Source organism: Microcaecilia unicolor, chromosome 1 (genome assembly GCF_901765095.1).
Source record: "Microcaecilia unicolor chromosome 1, aMicUni1.1, whole genome shotgun sequence".
NCBI lineage: Eukaryota > Metazoa > Chordata > Amphibia > Gymnophiona > Siphonopidae > Microcaecilia > Microcaecilia unicolor.
The window spans coordinates 375,365,025-375,382,844 of NC_044031.1; the positions used below are offsets into that span (position 1 = coordinate 375,365,025).

Genomic DNA, 17,820 nt, shown 5'->3' on the forward strand with positions numbered 1-17,820 from the left:
TTTTTGCCCTTTCTGTATCTATAGTTTTTCTTGGATTAAAAGACTCCAAAACATAAATAAAAGATCACTGTTATCTAATAAGTAAAACTAATCAAAGATTCAGGGGTAGTAAAATATTTTAAAAAGCTTATGTGCCAGCCAAAAATTTGTGGAAGGCAAGAATATATATTTTTTTCTGCTGCTACTAACATGCTTTGCTGACTCAGACCCTGCCAGTTATAGCTGCTGTAACACTGGAGTGGAGGAGTAGCCTAATGGTTAGAGCACCAGTCGTGACATCCTGAGGTGGCCAGTTCAAATCCCACTGTTGCTCCTTGTGATCTTGTGCAAGTCACTTAACCCTCCATTGCCTCAGGTACAAAATTAGATTATGAGCCCTCTAGGGACAGAGAAATACCCAGTGTACCTGAATGTAACTCACCTTGAGCTACTATTGAAAAAGGTGTGAGCAATATCCAAATAAACATTAAATCAGGTGTGCCTACTGCAGTGTTTCTCAACCTAGACATTGGGGCACACTCAGACAGTCAGGTTTTTCAGAATATCCACAGTGAATACGTATGAGAGATTTGCATGCACTGCCTTGTTGGTATGCAAATCTGTTCATGCATATTCATTTTGGCTACCTTGAAAACCCTACTGACTGGGTTGAGAACCATTAAATCAGTCTTTGAACCTTTTGATGATGTCTGTGTGCAGCCCCTTGAGGCTGAGCTCCCAGCAAAAATAGCTCTCATGAGAGAGGATGAGGACCAGGGCTCTGATTTGCATTCTTTTGTGCAAACTTGCAGGCTGAGCATATGTCAGAACTGAAGTGTCTGCTGATATGCTGAAGCTGACATTAATAAGAGGAAACATGCTGCATGTTAATATGTGCTGCTTATGGTGTTGCTTCTCATAAACATGTCACTTCACATGTTGGCAGCCAGACTTGGGAGTAATGTCCCTGCATAATGGCACCATCACTAGTGTTTTAGGGGTTCTGTAATGAATTATATGCTGTACAATATTATGAAAATAATCCTGTGTGGGTAATTACTAGATGGTTCCACTGCTTCTATCTTTACGCCACAGGGTTTGCAGTTTATCAAATGATTTGATCTAAAGTTCTTCCTGATGGCTCAGAATAAATAGGAGAGATTAGTAAATAACATGTGCTCTGTGTGAGTGCTGCCTGATAAATGTAGATATAGATGTTGACGTTGATATTCTTTTTTTTCCTAAATAAGGAGCACTGATGATTTAAGGAAAACAGAACAAAACTCAGCCTCTGGATTATTTCTCTGTTACAGCATGCACCCAGTATACATCATGAAGGTTAGGGGTGGGGGGGTAGAAGAGTAACAACGGTGACATTCCTTACCTCCTATGATACAAGCTCTGTAAGTCTTTGCAAAAGTTATATAGGTACACAAGCAATGACCTCACAGAAGAAAAGTGAAATTGCATAATGTAAAACTAAAACAGTGGTACTAATGTACAAAAGAGGGTGAAAACGCTCACATTTTTAGCCACCATTCTTTCTTTGTGAAGAGTGGTTGTAAGTTTTCCCAGCGCCACAAGAAGGGGTTTTTGTGGTGCTTCCTGGGGAGCCATATGGGTTCCCATGGAAATCTACAGCAAGTGAGTGTGTCTGCACTGCCGTCCCTCATTGAAGCAGCTTCCCTTCTTCAGTCCAGTGGCATGGGTTGGGACGGGCCTATGGCCCTTGGTGCCGGAGGAGGAGCTAGAAGGTCAAAATAAAAACAGGGGAGTCATTCTGATATGGTGGCCAGGGGGAAGGGGGTGAGTGCAAATGTGAACATTGGGCTACAGGTTCTGGAGACCATGGTGTACCACTGTTTAATTCAGTTTACAGAAGGATTTTTTGATTTGTGCAGTCTCCACACATGAGTAGTATGCTCCGTATCACAGGTCTTTTGCCTATTGTCCTACATAGATACTTTTTTTTGTCAGCTGCTTTTTTTTGTAGTTGTAACGTGTCAGTCTTCTCCTTCACCCCCTCCTCTTTCTTTTTTCCTCGTGCAGGCCCTGGAATGGATCCATGACAATGGAGAGTTCTACTTGTCCACACACACCTCCACTGGCTCCAGTATCCAGCACACACAAGAGCTGTTGAAGGAACATGAAGAATTTCAGATCACAGCCAAGGTAGCTAGAAAGGGGACTTTGAACAGATTTGGTATTGAGGCTTGCTTGATTCCAACCTCTCCCTCCCCACCCCCACCCCAAGTATTTCAAATGAACTAAAAATGAGGAGAACAAAATCTGTGTAGATGAAGGGGGAGAGATAGCTGGGAGAGGGATGAGGGGGCAGATTGAAAACTGGAGTGGAAAGCAAAATGGATGGAAGGGTAGGGTAGTGGAAAAGATTGCAAGGAAAAGAATTAGAAAACAAACTAATAGAGATGAGAACTCTAAAAAAAAAAAAACAAAGAAAGAAAAAAAAAAGGTAGCAAAATATTTATTTCAGGTTAGTTGGGATCATGTGACTTGAAAATTTTAAATTATGTGCATGTGTTTGTGTGTAGAGAGTTAGGGGTAATTAGTAAAGCTTTTCTGTATATAAATTCATTCTATATTTTGCCTGCTTTGTTGTAAGCTGCCTTTACCCTTTTATTTTATACAGCCTGGTAGCTAAGAGATTCCCATCTGTGAGGGATCATCTTGGCTTTATGATGACCTAAATTTTATAGAGTAGGCTTACATTTCTGTGCAATATATAGAATTTCGCCAAGCGCCTTTCCATGTGACGAATTTGGTTGTGTTCATTTATACCCTGTTTTACTTGGTGTAAATCCCGACGCCTGAATTAGGCACATAGCGGGCATATTCTATAATAATGTGCATAGAGTTTAGAAACACCCCACGCCCCTTTTCAACTATGTGACTTAGAATTTACACAACACCATGTTACAGAATGCACTTAGCAAGTTGTGCACGTAAATCTTAATAGCAATTAGTGTTGATAATTGCTTATTAACATCCAATTAACAGTGCTGATTAGCTAGCCAATCAATTAAGTACATGCATGGTTATAGAATATGCTTCAATTTCTGCATAGAAATCAAGGTGTATTATATAGAATTTGGGGGATAGAGCATATTTACACATGTGAGCGCAGGCTTTTAAAAATCAGTCTTACACATGGTGCGCAATATAGATGCTTCTAAAACAAGGGCCAAAGTGTGTGTTTTATACCAGACTCTCAGCATTTAGTTCATCGTTTAGTATGATACTGACACAAAGGTTGTTGACTGAAATGTATTGTGTGTCCTTCACATTTTTGTGTCAGGTTTAGAAACTGGTAGTGAAGTTTTGCAGCAGAGAAGCTTATAAAGGGAGCTTAGTTAAAATACCTTTTATAAAAGTGGGCACGTTCTTGTCTTGATAAATACTAGCATAAATGGTAGACGGTATATGTTTACATCAGCCTTAGAGCTGGTGTAAATGTCCACATTAATATTTGTCTAGTATACATGTAAATTACTGTATTTTATAATCAGTGCTGTAACTTGCACACTTTGCCCAAACTCTACCTACTGGCAAAGTTCATGCTGCCATGTCATGATGCATACCTTTACACGGTATCATAAGAAGATCATTCTTTGCACACTGAAACTGTCCTGAAAGCCCAGGTAGGCAAAGCACACGAATCAGCATTATTCTGATGTGAGCATGGTAAATGCCTGCCACTCACAAACCAAATGTTTGCATTCAGAGGATCCCAAAGTCCTTTTCCAGTTGATTTCAATTAAGCCAATTACTAATAAACTACCTGCATAATTTAAACATTAACCCAAGAATAAAGGAGTGTAGAAATTTTATGCACGCAGTACTCGCATTGTACAGTGATTTCAGTGAATATATTCAGTCCTATGTACTGGTGGTTTACTTGGCAGCTACATTCCATTTCAGTATTTTCCTTTTTTTCCCCCCTCCCCCTTCTGTTTTGTTCACAGCAAACCAAAGAGAGGGTGAAGCTGTTGATACAGCTGGCTGATGGCTTTTTGTGAGAAAGGGCATGCCCATGCAGCAGAAATCAAAAATGTGTCACGGCTGTGGACAAGAGGTACAGAGACTTCTCTCTGCGCATGGAGAAGTACAGAACTTCTCTGGAGAAAGCCTTGGGCATCCCTTCTGATTCCAACAAGCGGTGAGTCCTCGCCCCTATGCAATGTCCAACTGCATGTGGAGTCACCAGAGGGTAGTGACATGCGCTCTGCAGTCAGTAATGCTGTAGGGCTGCTCATTTCCTCTCTTGCATATTTAGTTCTGTTTAAGTTGGGCCTTTCTTTCCTTTCTCCCTGTTGTGTAACAAGAGCAAGAGTCTACAGCTGGATATATCCCAGCCAGCGCCCAGGATCAGAGGTCAAGCTGCGTGATGCCACTCACGAACTGAACGAAGAAAAAAGGAAGTCTGCCCGCAGGAAGAGTAATACAATCCTAATCCTTTCTCTTTTAATAGAACTTTTCTAAGAATTAACCTTTCATAAACTAAAAAATATATACATAGTTATATTTATATATAGCTAGATAATTTTAGTTTGGAAACAAAACGAAATTATGCACACTAAATTAGCTTTGGTACTTTGGGAATTAAGGTGTGAACTCCATAGCGTTTAAGTTATTTTAATTCTGAGAGATGTGCTGTATGCTAAAGTATCTTGAGCAGTTTCTACAAGGTGAAGTATTAATTCTAGTCTTTAATGTCCTGAATTGGTGTACTCTTAACTGAAGGTAGTAAAAGAAGAATGGGTAGAAAGAAAAGTATGATAACCTTGATTGCTAATTCACAAAAACCTGGAAACAGCTGACTTGTAGAGAAGAGGCAGGCTGAAGGCAGAACACTTCTATGCAGCCCATTCACATTCATTCTCTTGCAGGTTCATTATGGCTGAGTTGATTCAGACGGAAAAGGCTTATGTGAGAGATCTACGGGAGTGTATGGATGTAAGTGCTCTCTTGGCCTGCAGGCTTTCATTATTGCGCAGACACCTATTCACAAAGCACCTGCTGGTTGCTGAGGTGACAATATCATCAACATCAGCCTGATGCGCTGGTTTGTCCTCTTATCGTCTCCTCTATGTGCATAATAGCAGGGTTCCACTGCCCTTGGCGTTGATCTTGGTTCACAACCACTTCAGAGATGAGTCAGCGTTGACACATGTTTTACGGCTGACTTATAGGCACAGAGCGCTACAAATTTTCTATGGATCTTAAATAATTTGTTTCAGCAACGCACTTGTGGAATCTGTTTAGTCATGTGTCCTTGGGCATTGTTTTTGCTGTTGCAAAACGTAGCTTCCAGACACATCGTAGCATTTCTTTTAAAACATTGAAACTTCAAGCAGCAAAAATCTTTCTATGCCAAAACTGAGAATGTCTTAGCGGTTCTATATGTAACAGATTACCCCATCTGCATATATCCTTTTTCCCTTATTTCTCTTCCTCTTCCCTCTCAGACCTATCTGTGGGAAATGACCAGCGGTGTGGAGGAGATCCCACCTGGGATTTATAACAAAGAACACATCATCTTGCAATATGCAGGACCTCTACGAGTTTCATAACAAGTGAGTGTATGTTTCACAACTAAGTACTGGGGGGAGGAAGCTTTCAAGTGCAGATTGCGATTCATAACTGCATTGCAAATCATATAGCACATGACGGGGGAAAACCAGCAAAGATATTCAACCAGAATGGCATTTTGAGAGGACAGAAAATAAGTGTACAGCAAATGCTCGGAATACATTGCTGTGTAGTAATCGTTGTTCTTACTGGAATATTTTCATTCCTTATCTGTCTTCTCCAGACCATTCCCGACAAGTGGGCACTATGCACTCTACCAACAGAGGGAGACTGAGAATTATTGAGCAGTGCTCCTGTATAAGGGACTGGGCAACCCTGACCTCCATTATTTATCAGTCTCCCAGCAGGAAAAATCAAGTGTACAGCAAATGCTTTGAATACCTTGCTGTGTAGTAATCGTTCTTCTTTACATGAATATTTCATTCATAGTCTGTCTGATAGATAGCTATTATTTAGTCAGTATTCAAAAAGGTTTATACATTTAGGGCTAGTTTCTATACATGGTTGCTGAAAAAGCACTATTCTATAACCAGCACTTATTTAGGCACAGTTTATAGAATGGCGCTTATGCATGGGAATAGCGCCTAAACATTAGGCTCTACTATTTGCACAATTGAAACGTGGTGCAAATGTACACACCTACATTAGGCGCATATGCCCTTATTCTATTACAGCGCTAGTTGATTTTAGGGACATCTCTCCGTACGCCCATGATCCTTCCGTTTCCATGCTCCCTTTTTCAGATCAGGCGCGTAAATACCAATTCAATCTAGTGCCAATGATTTCTTGTTAAAAGGCAATTATTGTGAAATTGTATGTGCAATTTTTGGGGACTTTTAGAGAATTCGGGTGTAATGGCTTTGTATAATGCCATGAAAATCTTGTTAACTGCCTTTCCCATTCAGGTACAATAGATACTTTCTTAATCCGAGGGCTCACAATCTAAGTTTGTTCCTGAAGCAACAGAGGGTTAAGTGACTTAGTATCGCAGGGAGCCTCAGTGGGATTTGAAACTGGCTCTCCTGCTCTCAGCACCCTGTTCTAACCATTAGGCTATCTCTTCACTTATTATACGCCTGCCATTTTACAAACCTACAGGTATATAACATGCTGCTAATTAACACAATCCTTGTTATTTTCACACTGGAGGCAGGGGCGTAGCCAGACAGATTTTGGGTGGGCCTAGACAAGAAGTGGGTGGGCACCAAGTGTTCTCCCCCCCCCCCCCCCCCCAAATCAGCTTAAAAAATAGAGAAGTGGGAAAACACTTCTCTCCACCTCAGCAGTCTACAGCAGGGCAGACGCTGAAAACTGAGCATGCACAGGTGCTGGTTTAGGAATCGCAGAATGCTGAAATGGAGAGGGCATTTTCAGCACCAACAGGGGGAAGTCTTCAGCAGGCAGAGCTTAAGATCCCCACCAGCTATTCTAAGGGTGGGCCTAAGTGGGGTGAGCCCTGGCCACCCCAGGCCCCCTATGGCTATGCTATTGACTGGAGGGGGAAATAAGTACAGGGGAATAAAGACAAATCCCTTAATCTAGTGGTTATCAAGCCTGGTTCTGGAGGTACCCCAGCCAGTCAGGCTGTTCAGGTTATCCACAATGAATATTCATGAGAGATTGCATGCACTGCCTCCACTTGCATGCAATCTCCCTCATGAATATTCATGTGGATATTGTGAAAACCTGACTAGCTGGGGTGCCTCCAGGACCAGGTTTGGGAACCACTGCCTTAATCCCTTCTGTTAAGGACCTGGCCCAAATGAGCATTTTCTGTAAAGACACAACGCAAGGAATCTTCTGTAAATCCTGGTGTTGATATTGGGACATATGTTCTCTTGCTTTCTGAAATGGGGGAGTATGTGTTTAGATTTTGGTTCCACCTAAACCCTGCCCCCTTGCGATGTACACATAGTGCAGATAGACTTGTGCAAATGCTGCCTTTCTGAAATCGGGTTTTACACATATATGAAATACATGTGTAAACGCCAGTGTTAAAAGGTGTATATCACAAATAGGGCTCCTAAAATAAGGGCTGTGGTGTTTAAATATTGCTGTTATACACATAATCACCAGTGGTGCAGCCGTATATGTATAGTCAGCATTACTACCTATTCGGATAATGGTGCTAAATATACTGATTTGTTTTTTTAAATTCTTTGCTTTACGTTTTATATCTATAATAAATAAATAAATGTCACGCCAGCTGAATATTGAACTTGTGTATTTAGTGTAAGTGTACCGATGCCCTACTTCTTAGGAAGCAAAACAACAAAGACCAGCAGTGCTGAGGAACAAAATACTCAGATACGTACACCTACATTTTCTGTCCACAATGGTACACAGTTTGGAACGTACAAAGTACACATAACAGTTCTTCTATTAGATTGTAAGCTCTTTGAGCAGGGACTGTCTTCTATGTTTGTGCAGCGCTGCGTATGCTTTGTAGCGCTATAGAAATGCTAAATGTAGTAGTAGTAGTAGTACTTGTACTAACTTTGCTTGTGGAAATATGTCCACTCATTGCAGGTAAAGTGCATGAAGTGTGAATAGCATACAGACTTTCACCTGCATACAAGATTTGGCAGTTTTGATTTACCTGTTTCCACAGTCAAATCTGTTTTAGCTGCAGGAATAACTTTGGAATGTGCCTGCCCTGTCTTCCTTCCGAATTAACTTTTTCTAGTTGGGTATGTTCTCTGGGAGCTTTAGGCTGTTCTTATAGCTGGAGATGGTATTTGATTTTTTTTTAATTCGACATTTGATTAACCACTGTTCCATAGATAGTACAATGCACCATACAGCAAGAGAGCAAAATACAAATAGAGATCTAAAAAAAAAAAAAAAGAGAGAGAGAAATAGAACAGACATTTAACTCTCCCAAGAGCTCAAAACATTAAAGGTTTCACAGGTTTAATAAAAACAAAAGAATTTGCTTCCTGATGAGCTTCCAGAGGGACAGTGTCCTGTGGAGGTGGAATGCCTTGAATTGTATTTGATAAGTTACGTGTAAAAGTGTAGTGAGGCCCCAATCCATTCCCCCTTTCAAGATCATAAGAAAGGTTGAGGACAAGCCAATAGCCAGTTCGTTGACTGAGAAGAATTTATCTGTGAAAATAACTTCCAGATACTGTTGAAGGTGCTTACTTTCACGAATGTAAGCACAAAAGGTTGCAAAAATGTCTGTAAGTGGTGTCAAATTATCCAAAACTCAATATCTCAGCATTTTGTCATTTTCTGTATTTGTGCTGTAGGTTCTAAGGATAGACAATAAATGAAAGCAGTATATTGTCCGTTCTCTAATTGTTCTCTAAAGCTCTAAAGGTTTTATCCTAATGGAGTTTTTTTTGTCCTTTTCTCTACAGCATATTCCTAAAAGAGTTGGAGAAGTATGAGCAGTTACCGGAGGATGTTGGGCATTGTTTTGTCACTTGGGTAACTAAACTTTCATGTGTATTTTGTGAAGTCACCACTGGCCTAGACATGAACCAAGGTCAGGTGATTTTTACCATAGTTGTTGCTTTTTGTATTTCAAAGGTGAAAAAAGGCGGTTGGTTGGACTGTGGCTCTAGTAATAATGCTGCGCATTGCAATGCGAAAGACCCATGTTTGACTCCATGGTCAGGTTTTCCAATCCTTGGGTTGGCCAGGACTGAGCATTCTCCCACAGGCACAGTTGGTCATTGCAGAGTAGTGATACCTACTGGCCAGACTACTTCTGACTGCAGGATTCCAAGAGGCACCCCAATGCATGGCCCCAGGCCAAGGACTGCAGTTGCAGTGACTGTGCTGGGTGATTTGGGGAAATGATATAAAATGAGAAAGATACCTTGAAAGTTGAGAACAATGGCTCAGGTGCTAAAGTCCTACAGAGATCGGGGTTTCTTTCAAGCTGACCAAAATAGAATGTTATCTACTAGGAGCAAAACAGTCATTTTTAAATGTAGGTAGACTAAATGCTGCAAGCTTAATTCTAAAAAGTCCTTTTTCTGGTAATGATGCCCCTCTTCCCACATGCCCCTCCAAATGGGGAAAAAACAAAGAGCAGTTGTGAGCTAGAATTTAATTTACAGTACATATGTTTGGAAATTAACTCATTTAGGGTTCATGATGGTCGTTTAAATACCTTATGGCGAACTGGAATTTTCCTGCTTATAAATTGTATAGCTATTGTTTGATGTGCATTTCCCATGTTTGGCCAGCAGGTGGTGATCGTCATTTGTTTGTAAAGTTGTTACAGAATTATCAGTTTCTTCCCTCCAAAAGCTGTGAGGTAATTTTTTAGTCTCGGATAAGGGAGTAGAAAGAGAAGGTTCTATTTTCCTGAGACCCTGTGAACAGTTAGACTTCATAACCTGCGAGCAGCTATATCTTGTTACTGAACTCCCTAGGAACTGCTTAGGTAGTAGATAAATGTTAGCTAGTTTTCATGTTAATTTCCTATTTGTTACCTGTTTGCTATTTTCCATCTGTTTTATATGGTTCACTGTTCTACTCTGACAATAAACCTGATTAGTTTAGTTTATTGACTGTGCTGTCCTGGACTGACTGAATCCTGGTGGTTTGTGTGTTTGGTCTGTGGGTGCTTTCTGGGAACTGTGGGACCCCTGAGAGTGTGGCCCCAGTAACTTAGAAATCACCTTGGAATAACCTAAGAGTGGGAGACTTGCCCAGAGGCTAGTGAGACCCAGTCAGTGGGGTGGAGGGTGCTAGTGTAGAGCACAAGCGACATTAGCCCCAGGCAGATGGTTAGGTGTGTCATGACATATCTATGTGGCATAAATGCACAGAAGACAAGAATTGAAAGGAAACTTTTGAATAACGGAGCATAGTATGAAGGTAAAAGGGGACAGACTCAGAAGTATCCTGAGGAACGGCCTCCTGGTGGAGGTGGTGTAGAGGAAAACTGTATATGAATTTAAGAAAGCTTGGGACAAGCACATAAGATCTCTAAGGGAGTGAAAGGGAGAATATATGGCATGGATGGGCAGACTGGATAGGCCATATGGTCTTTATCTGCTTTCATTTTTCTGTTTTTGTGTCACATATTATAGGCAGACAAGTTTCAAATGTATGTTACTTACTGCAAGAACAAACCAGACTCCACACAGCTGATCCTGGAGCAGGCGGGAGCTTATTTTGATGTAAGTATTCAAGCTGCTTAAGTTATAATTTCAGTTCCTCATCAACCCTCCAGACCGGTCAAGACGCTTGGGTTATGCTCGCCTACCAGCAGAGGGAGACTAAGAACAGTAAACTTGAAACTATGTACATATAACCTGTGCCTAGCCATGTATAGCCAGTATTTTCTCAGTCTCAGCAGAGGGTAGACAGGCAGCCTGTGCAGCTTGCCCGGTCTGGATAGGTTGTTGTGTTTATTTTTATTGTTTTCTTTTGTTCTGGGCTGGTTTTCATCCCTGTACCTGGAAGATTTTGGTGTGCTAGGGGTTGCGGGTCCGCTGGGGCCCGTATTTGTCCCCTTTGGGGTGTCACACCCGGGTGGCCGGGTCCCTCCCCCGAGCTGGCTCTCCGTTTGGGCAGCTATGTGCCTCGGCTGCAGTTTGTCATACTGTAGCCTTGAGTGCCGGATGGTTTTAGCAGCAGGGCTCAAATTAAAGGCTGCTGCAGTAAAGTTTTATTGGAAAAAAAAAAAAAAAAAGGCGAGAAAGGCCCAAACTTGGGGGAGAGCTATTGGAGCTGCACTCCGGAGCCTCGGAGCTGTTCAGCTGTGAGTAAGACGCTGAATTTTCCTGCTCGGGTGAGTTTCTGGGTACTTACTTTTGGCGGCACTTGTTTTGGCGGTCAGCTGGGCTTGTAATAATGTCGGGGAAACCGCTGCGGTGCCGGTCGTGTGCGCGTCGGGGCGTCGACGCGGTGGGGAGCGTTTGCCGGTTTTGCGGGGAGCCGAAGCCTCAATCCTCCGTCCCGCCGGTGTTGGCGGTGGAAGTTGCCGCGGCTAGCGTCCCGGAGTTTACGGCGCCTTTGAATAGCGGCCCTGCGGCGGTTCCGATTTTGGCGGGAACCGCCGCCATTTTGGATTCGGCGCTACACGGGCCCGAGAGAGTCAGAGGACTGCCGGGCAGCCAATTTCCAGCGCCTTCGGGGGGTGATGCCTCAGGTAGGATTGGTTTTCCCCCGGATTTCATTTGGAGCTTATATCAAGCTTGGCAGGCAGGGCCGTCCCGAGCGGAGCCCCTTAGTCTTGGAACGGGGGGGGGCTAGCGCGAAGAGACCACGTGTAGAGTGGTCTGAGGATTTTGAAGGTTTTTCCCCTCCGGATTCGGAGGGTGACTTTAGCCTCCTAGAAGAGGAGGAGGGGTCGTTGGCTGGATATGATAAGGAGCTTGCGCTGCCTGGGGAGGATCCCTCGGTGGTGCGCATTTTTCAGCGAGATGAATTGGCGGATCTCATTGATCAGGTGGCTACGACCCTCAAATTTGATCCGGCGGCAGCTCCGTTAGAGGCCGGAAAGCAGGATCCGTTGGTTAAGGGGATCAGACGGGTGTCTTGTTTTTTCCCTATGAATGCGGATCTGAGAGAAATGATTACTCAGGAGTGGCAGGCGCCGGAGGCGCCGTGTAAGGTGGCTCGGGCCATGGCTAAGCTTTATCCCCTGCCGCAGGAAGATAGAGATTCGCTCAAGCCTCGTACCGGGATGCCGTTGGTACGGCATGTGACTAAGGCCACGGCGATTCCAGTGGCGGGGGGGCTGCGTTGCGAGAACCCTCAGGACAGAAAATTGGAAACTTTCCTGAAGCGCAGTTTTGATTTGTCGGCCCTGGCGTTACAGGCGTCGGTCTGTGGAGGTCTGGTGGCGAGGGCTTGTTTCCGCTGGGCGGAGCGGCTCTTAGATGGACCCGCCAGGGGACAGAGCCTCTTTGGACTCAAGCTCTGGCTAAGTTGGAGTGGGTTCCTCCTTTTGGCGGATGCACTGTATGATTTGTGCGGGCCCGGCGAAGAACATGTCTCTAGCGGTGGCAGCTCGTCGGGCCCTGTGGTGCAAGGCTGGATGGCGGATGCTGAGTCCAAGGCCAAGTTATGTTTCGCTTCCGTTTTAAAGGCTCTTTGCTGTTTGGTTGAAGAGTTGGATAAGTTGGTAAGAGGTCTTAGTGATGCTAAGGTTCCTCGGCCTTCCCGGAACTTCGCCCTAAGGCTTCTAGAGGATCGCGGTTCGCGGTCGTTTTCAGGAAGCAAAGCGGTATCGGTCCGGCGGTAGGTATTTCTGGTGGGACTAGGGGTCGTTTCTTTCAGAGAACTCAGTCCTTCGCGGTGGCCGTCGTGGAGGGCGAGGTTCATCTTTGGGAGCGTCCCGGTGCGTCCCGTCCTTCTCAATGATGGTTTGGGGGCCCAGTCTCTGGTTTCGCCGTGGGGGGCTCGCTTACGCTTGTTTTACCAGAGGTGGGTCCAGATCACGTCAGACCAGTGGGGTCCTGCAGATCATCCGAGACGGGTACGCGCTAGAATTCGACGGCCTCTGTCCGACTTCTTCCTAGTGTCTCCCTGTCATCAAGGCGCAAGGCGAGAGCGGTCCGCGATACTCTGTCACGGCTGATAGCTTTAGGGGCTGTTGTCCCTGTTCCTCCAGCAGAGAGAGGAAAGGGATGTTATTCCATATACTTCGTGGTACCCAAAAAAGAGGACGCTTTTCGTCCCATTTTGGATCTCAAGAAGGTCAATGCAGCCCTAAAGGTTCCTTCCTTTCGGATGGAGACGTTACGCTCAGTCATTGTAGCGGTTCAGGAAGGGGAATTTCTGACTTCTCTAGATCTGACGGAAGCTTACTTGCACATTCCCATCCTGGAGGCACATCAGCGTTTTCTTCGCTTTATGGTGCTAGGGAGACATTTTCAGTTTTGCGCGCTTCCCTTTGGTCTGGCCACCGCTCCTCGCACCTTCTCCAAGGTGATGGTCGTGGTGGCAGCAGCTCTTCGCTTGCAGGGCATTTTGGTGCACCCGTACCTAGACGACTGGTTGATTCGGGCCAAATCAAAGGCGGAGAGCGAGGAGGTCACCGGTCGGGTGGTGTCCTTTTTGCAATCTCTTGGCTGTGTTGTCAATCTGGCCAAGAGTCACCTAGTGCCGTCGCAGTCTCTCGAGTATCTGGGAGTCCGGTTCGACACGAAGAGAGGCCGGGTGTTCTTGACTTCCTCTCGCATGTCCAAGCTGCAGGCTCAGATCCGTCTTTTCCGAGTCCAGAGGGCGCCGTCGGCGCGGGGGTATCTTCAGGTGTTGGGTTGATGGCCGCATCGATAGAGGTAGTTCCTTGGGCCAGGGCGCATATGAGGCAGCTGCAGGGTGCTCTGTTGTCTCGTTGGTCCCCTCAGCTTCAGGATCTGGAGGAGAGGCTCGCTCTGTCGGAGGTTGTTCGTCGCAGTCTCAGCTGGTGGCTCCATTCTCCCGAATCTAGTGAAGGGCATGCCGTTGGCCGCTCCTCAGTGGGTGGTGATGACCACGGATGCGAGTCTGTCGGGCTGGGGGGCGCATTGTCTGGGACAGGTGGCCCAGGGACGTTGGACAGTGGAGGAGGTGTGTTGGTCCATCAATCGTCTGGAGACGCGTGCCATTCGGTTGGCTCTTCGGTCCTTTCAGTGTCTGTTAGATGGCAAGGCTGTCAGGGTTCTGTCCGACAATGCCACAGCCGTGGCGTATGTGAATCGACAGGGAGGAACGAAGAGTCCCGGGTTAGCACTAGAGGCAGCAGAGTTGCTGGTGTGGGCAGAGGCACATCTGCAGAGTCTCTCGGCGGGACACGTGGCAGGGGTGGACAACGTGAGCGCGGATTATCTAAGCAGGCACACGTTGGATCCCGGAGAGTGGGCCCTCCACCCCTCCGTGTTCGAGCGGATAGTGGTTCAGTGGGGTTGGCCGGTGTTGGATCTCATGGCGTCGTCCGCCAATGCGCAGGTCTCTCGGTTTTTCAGTCGTCGAAGAGATCCTCGAGCCGAGGGCATCGACGCGTTGGTCCTTCCGTGGCCGACTCAGCAGTTGCTCTACGTGTTCCCGCCGTGGCTGCTGGTGGGCCGAGGGTTCAGCGGATCGGTCGTCACGCACGATTATAGTTCTGATAGCGCCCAATTGGCCCCGGCGTCCGTGGTACGGAGATTCTGATTGCGGTTGCTGGTGCAGGATCCGATTCCCCTGGAGTACCTCGGGTGAGAGATTGGTGCAGGGGGCCGATCGAGATGGCTGACCCCTTCTCCATTCTTGCTTACGGCCTGGCTCTTGAAAGGCACAGTTTAAGACATAAGGGTTTCTCGGCCAGGGTGATGCTACGATGTTGCAGTCTCGTAAGAGGTCTACTTCCTTGGCATATGTGCGGGTGTGTGCGCATTTTCGATGAATTGGTGTCAAGAGCGGGGCTATGCCCCATTGCGCGTGTCAGCGGTTGAGGTGTTGGATTTTCTTCAGGATGGTTTGGACAGAGGGCTTTCGCTCTCCTCTCTGAAGGTGCAGGTCTCAGCCTTGTCTTGTTTTAGAGGTAAGGTTCGGGGAGTATCCTTGGCGGCTTCTCCGGACGTGGGGCGGTTCTTGAAGGCAGTGAAGTTGCTTCGGCCGCCTTGCCGCCCGGTGGTTCCGCCTTGGGATTTAAATTTGGTCTTGGAGGCTCTGGTGGCGCCTCCGTTTGAACCTTTGCCTTCCATTACGTGTAAGGATCTTACTTTGAAGACAGTCTTTTGGTGGCTATTTCTTCGGCACGTAGGATTTCGGAACTTCAGGCTTTGTCTTGCAGAGAGCCTTTCCTGTCCTTTGCCAAAGAAAAAGTGACTTTACGCACGGTTCCTTCATTTGTTCCTAAGGTGGTGTCTTCCTTTCATGTCAATCAGGTGATTTTGTTGCCAGTGTTGGGTGATCGTGCCGGGGATTTCGCGCAGCGTCGTTTAGCTAAGTTGGATGTGCGGCGCGTGTTGCGGTCCTATTTGAGCAGAACACAAGATTTTCGTTCCTCGGACAGGTTGTTTGTTTTATTTGGAGGTCCCAAGAGAGGAGAAGCTGCCTCCAAGGCCACTGTGGCTAGATGGTTGAAGGAGACTATTGCTTCGGCTTATTTGTTGAAGCGTCGGCCGGTGCCCTCTTTACTTAAGGCACATTCTACTCCTGGAGTAGTAGCTTCTTGGGCGGAAAGTAGTATTATTCCGCCGCAAGAGATTTGCAGGGCTGCGGCGTGGTCCTCTATCCATTCCTTTGTGAAGCATTACAGACTTGATGTTCAGGCGAAAGAAGATGCTCGGTTTGGAGCGGCTGTGTTGTCTTCTGCTTTACGAGGGTCCCGCCCTTAGTTGGGATACTGCTTTGGTACGTCCCAAGCGTCTTGACCGGTCTGGAGGGTTGATGAGGAAGGTGAAATTAGGCCTTACCTGCTAATTTCTTTCCTCTAGACCCTCCAGACCGGTCAAGAGCCCGCCCGGTCTTTTATCAGAAGTATTTAGCAGCCGTGTCGATGCATAGCAGTATTTTGAGCCGTATCTATGAATAGCAGTATTTTGAGCCGTGTTCTGCTACGACTAGTCCTTTAAGGTGTTGTGGGGTCGGAGAGAATTCTTCGACTCTAAGACTTTACAGAGCGGGACGCTTGGACGTCTCGTCTGTTTTCAGCACACTGTTGGTATTTGTCCTTGGTGTTCCAGGTACAGGGGTTTTTTAGTTTCAGAGTTGTGTTTTTTATTCTCTGCTTTGCTAAGCGTATACTGGCTATACATGGCTAGGCACAGGTTATATGTACATAGCTTCAAGTTTACTGTTCTCAGTCTCCCTCTGCTGGTAGGCGAGCATAACCCAAGCGTCTTGACCGGTCTGGAGGGTCTAGAGGAAAGAAAATTAGCAGGTAAGGCCTAATTTCACCTTTGGGGTGAGGGCTATGACAATGGGTTGGGACTTCAGATTTGAATGCCATTCCATCTCGACATCCCAAGTTCTGGAATTCAAATTTTTATTTTCTTGACATGTGTAGAGTAAGGTCTGAGGTGACAGACAGGGAGGGCTGTGTAAACCCACAGAGGTAGATTTAGCATTTGTACAAGAGAATACTTATTGGTACTTTCCTATAAAAATGTATTTGCTGTTGCTTGCTATTGTTCTCACCCTTTTTTCCTTAACTGTGTGCTTCATTTCACATTGTATTTTGTCTGTCTTCAAAATAATGTCTCATTGTTGTGCTGTCTGTATATATTTTATGTAATAGTTGGCTCAACTGATTGCCCTGTCATTCTTCGTGAAAGAATAAGGATAATATACATAACATAATTTATTTAGATTTTGCTCACACTTTTTCAGTAGTAGCTCAAGGTGAGTTACTTTCAGGTACGCTGGGTATATAATATATTGAAACAAAATATACATGAAATCACAAACCACAGAACAAATTAAACCAATCCTGCTACAAGAAGTCCAGGAGCAGGCAAAATAATTGTAAATCAAGCAGAATCAGGAGACAGAGCATGTAAACTTCATAACATAATCCAAGTAGGCCTGGTATGTTTCCCATCTTTCAGCCCAGATAGCAACATCAGGAACCCTAGAAGCATGTTAAAACAAAATGGTTGTCACTGACTTCTGAAAGACCAGATAGTCCATTTCCTCTGTATCTTGAGAAAAGAAGTGCATGAGTGAAGCCTGTGCTTTGAAAGGCATACTCCTGAGAAGGCTTGACACCCTGTTTTATAGAGGGTGTAAGTAAATCCGTTCAGACTCCCTATCACATCTGGCTGGGCAGATGGCCTATATTCAAAACAGAAGCTAAGGTCTTTCCTTGGTTGCACTAGGTGGAAGTATATATTTTTGAAAATTCTACCTTTTTTTTTTTAGTGTGTTTGCAAGGAATTTCCCCGTCATAAGGCCTGAAATTCCTCCTCGGGCTCCAGCCTCTACAGTCCCATTTCTCATTCCAACTGCAGTTCTCGCCTGCTGACTCCCCAGCATGACGCCTAATTTTGCCCTGGAGTCTTCTCCCATATGCAGTAACCCACTTCTTGTTCTCCCTTCAACAGGCGCACACACCCCTCTGTCATTCTTTCCCCTCCTCTCCCAAGTTGCTATTGTACTTCTCCTACCCATCCTACCCGTCCCATGGCACACCCTCAAGTTTCATTTACACCCCACATGACTTTCTATGCCCCCTCCAAATCCCCATGCATACGCTTTCACTGCCCCCTCCAGATCCCCATGGCATAACGCTTTCACTGCCCCTCCCTCCCCGGCATAGTCAGCTGGCATCAGGTCTCTCCCCTTCCTCAA

The 17,820-nt window shown here is 45.5% G+C and overlaps 1 protein-coding gene across 1 annotated transcript in view; it reads left to right on the plus strand.

Annotated features, from left to right (window-relative positions):
* Positions 1-17,820, plus strand: part of TRIO (trio Rho guanine nucleotide exchange factor) — a 905,131-nt gene that overhangs the window by 543,090 nt on the left and 344,221 nt on the right. Inside the window, 11 exon segments of the mRNA XM_030209962.1 lie at positions 2,029-2,151; positions 3,963-4,007; positions 4,009-4,042; positions 4,045-4,160; positions 4,323-4,345; positions 4,347-4,435; positions 4,862-4,953; positions 5,466-5,539; positions 5,541-5,573; positions 8,955-9,024; positions 10,644-10,733. Coding sequence (XP_030065822.1) covers positions 2,029-2,151; positions 3,963-4,007; positions 4,009-4,042; positions 4,045-4,160; positions 4,323-4,345; positions 4,347-4,435; positions 4,862-4,953; positions 5,466-5,539; positions 5,541-5,573; positions 8,955-9,024; positions 10,644-10,733 — 789 coding nt within the window.